Source organism: Trachymyrmex septentrionalis, unplaced genomic scaffold (genome assembly GCF_001594115.1).
Source record: "Trachymyrmex septentrionalis isolate Tsep2-gDNA-1 unplaced genomic scaffold, Tsep1.0 scaffold38, whole genome shotgun sequence".
Classification (NCBI taxonomy): Eukaryota; Metazoa; Arthropoda; class Insecta; order Hymenoptera; family Formicidae; genus Trachymyrmex; species Trachymyrmex septentrionalis.
The window spans coordinates 19,944-23,006 of NW_017305547.1; the positions used below are offsets into that span (position 1 = coordinate 19,944).

At 31.2% G+C, this 3,063-nt stretch overlaps 1 protein-coding gene across 5 annotated transcripts in view; it reads right to left on the reverse strand.

Annotated features, from left to right (window-relative positions):
• Nucleotides 1-1,524: 1,524 nt before the first annotated feature.
• Nucleotides 1,525-3,063, reverse strand: part of LOC108750902 (chondroitin sulfate synthase 1) — a 25,783-nt gene continuing 24,244 nt past the window's right edge. For all 5 annotated transcript variants that reach the window (XM_018490754.1, XM_018490755.1, XM_018490753.1 and 2 more), the window contains one exon: nt 1,525-2,900. In XM_018490754.1, the coding sequence (XP_018346256.1) occupies nt 1,945-2,900 (956 nt within the window). In that variant the 3' untranslated portion in view covers nt 1,525-1,944. The remainder of the gene's footprint in view (nt 2,901-3,063) is intronic.

Consider the following 3,063-nt stretch of genomic DNA (forward strand, 5'->3'; position numbering starts at 1 on the left):
AGAGAGATAACTAATTCCATGATTTCATACATATTCAGAAAGATTTGTTTAGAATACATAACAAGCAAGAATATTAAAATTTATAATAGTCGAAGCTAGATCTTTAATGCTTAAATAATTCAATATGAATTACACATATATACTATATATGTACATGCATATATATCATATTTATAGTCATTCCAACTGCGTGCCGAATTGATTTTTTGAACTTATAAATGCAATTAAACTATTGTAATAATATCACAAATTAAATTAAATTGACAAGCAAATTTTAATAATGACTACAAATCTGGTATATATGCATGTACATATATAGTATATATATAGTATATAATTCATATTTTTAAATAACAATGAAAGCTGCAGCATTGCGTCAATTAGAAAAATCACGATTGTATCAAAATAAATAGTTATATTGAAATTTGAAGAATATTTATTATGTATATTTTAATTTGTAAAGATAAAAATATATCTAAATAAAACTGAAAAATGCTCAAAATATATTTAAAATGTTAGAAGATATCAATTTTGTGATATTTTAATAAATAAATTGATTATGTGATGTGTAAATTAATAAATAAGTATAAATATTATTTTATATAGATATTATGTATCAAGTAATTAAATACTTCGTTTAAGTATTAATGACATCCAAGAAAGATTTTCCGAGGTATGTTTTTTTATATATGTAAGTTTAGAGAATGACGAGTATTAAAAATGATATTATTATTTAACATAAGAATTTTATTCAGTAAAGCGTGAGTATTATTCCAATTATTGCAGACAAGACTTTTTACGTGTAAGTATATAACATAAAATGCAAAGCGCGTAATGCGACAATTTAGGAATATCTACATCTATGTGTCGAAATACTTGTAACAGTGTGTTTACATTTGGCAGTACACATGAAATTGTGAAGAAATATTTTAAAGGCACGATAATATCACATTTACTTATAAGACTTAAATTTACTATCTAGGCTGACGATTTTATAAATGCTTGTCATTACGCGTGATTTCTATAGACTGTTGGCAATTGCATTTGCAAAAGAGAACGACATTTGTTTGTTTTTAGCCTCAAGAAAGCTAAAAGAAAAGATCAGGTGTAGAAGATAATATCATCACATAAACTAACGACGAAAAAATATTATTATACATATTTTTTTAACGTAGTAATTTTGTTAGCATCCTTGGTAAAAATTTTTCTTAAAATTCTTTATATGACTCTTCAGAATTTTTATACAAATTTTATAATTTTTCATAATTTTTATATAATATTTAATTAAAAAAAAAAGTTTTTTGTATTATTTTATCTGAAATACTTTCAAGAATGTTAAAGAAGTTTACGTCTTTTCTAAAATTCTTTATATACGTGAAGTATGAATATGTTAAAAATTTTTATTTTAAAATTTTTGAAGAAAAAATTTAAAGAATTTCGAGATTTTTTTAAAAAAGCTTAATGAATTTAAAATATAAAAAATTGTAAAAAAATTTATGAGATATGAATATTTTTTCACCGCGGATGCCTGCAATGACTTTGATGATCTTTATCGATCACCTGTTTTCTATTTATTTTCTTCGATTAGCTATCTTCGAAAATCGTGACACCATATTTCTTGATCAAACTTTAGAAAATTGTTTTCTCGATTAAAGCTTCGATATATACATTTTATCGTACAATAAAATATCAGTATTGATTTTTTTATTTGCTTGCGTGACTCAGACAAACGTACTTCATATTTACACAAACAGTTATGACTAACGAGATACTCTGGCACCCGAAAAGTTCATGATTCGGTTCCTTTCGATGTTACATTCGCGTAACTAAAGTCACTATCAAGGCGAGTGCGTAATGAAAAAAATATTTTTACAATTTCCCCTACAATTTCTAATAAAATTGTATTCAACAGTCGATAATTGCAATTTTTTGGCAGATCCATCATTAACCAGCAGGGTTTGTCCTCTTCTGTCTCCTCTCTTTGGCGAAGCGTAGTATGTTCGGGTTACTGTAAATCATGTTGGCCAAAGTTTCAACTCCGGCGTACGTATCAGCCTTGGATCCCATGCACATGGAGAATTGGAGGCTAGAGAGCTCTCTGCTGCACTCTATCTCGTGATATACATGCACCAAGTGCCTGTCCGCCGCCCTGAAGACATCGAGGCTTGACTTAACTGCCTTCTCGAAGAATTCCACGTCCTCCTTACCCCAGCCCTGAATCGAGAGATCCAAACCGCCCACAGTACGGTAGTCACTCTTGTACAGTGAAACTATTCCGAAACCGTACTGCCTCCAATGTCCGGAGATCTCGTTTATGATAAACTTGTCTTGCTTCTTGGCGTCGCCGTAAACGACTTTGGGATCATATTGACTAAAAACTATCGGAAAATATATTCTTCGGCCTGGTAGCGTGTTCAGGCGTATCCTGTTCAGCGCTGAGCCCGTGAATACGACGTCCACGTCGATGAACAGCATTAGATCATCGGTCTGCAACTTCGACGCGCCCAAATCCAGAGCTCGAGCTCTCGAAAAGTCCCCGGAGACCGGTAGAACCTCCATGCTGGCACTGCGATATTTGTACTTGAGCTGCTCAATCAGATCTATTGTTTTGTTGAAGGTATTCTCACTTTTGTGCTGGTAGAGTACGACGAGCAATGACGTCTTCTCGCCGCTAGTCAAACAGATATCCTCATAATTCTGGAGGAACCTTTGAAAGATCTCGTAGCGACCTGACAGAGGTAGGATAAAATTGATGATCTTGCTTTGTACCGGATCTTCCTCTTGAGAGTTGAAATTGAAATTCAGAAAGCCACCGTGGAGTAAACTATGAATAGATTTGTCGTCTGATTTCTGTCGAGGTTGAACTTCGACGCCATTTACTGTTTCGCGCATCTCCAATCCTGCGAGAACATTTAATGTTTGTTAAATTTAAGCTAGTACTTAATAGCGGTTTTACTTTAATAATATTTCTTTATATATTATCACAAATTTTCTTAATTATGTTAGAACCTAAGGAAATCTTTTATTTTAATTAAAATAGCTGTATATATATATATATATATA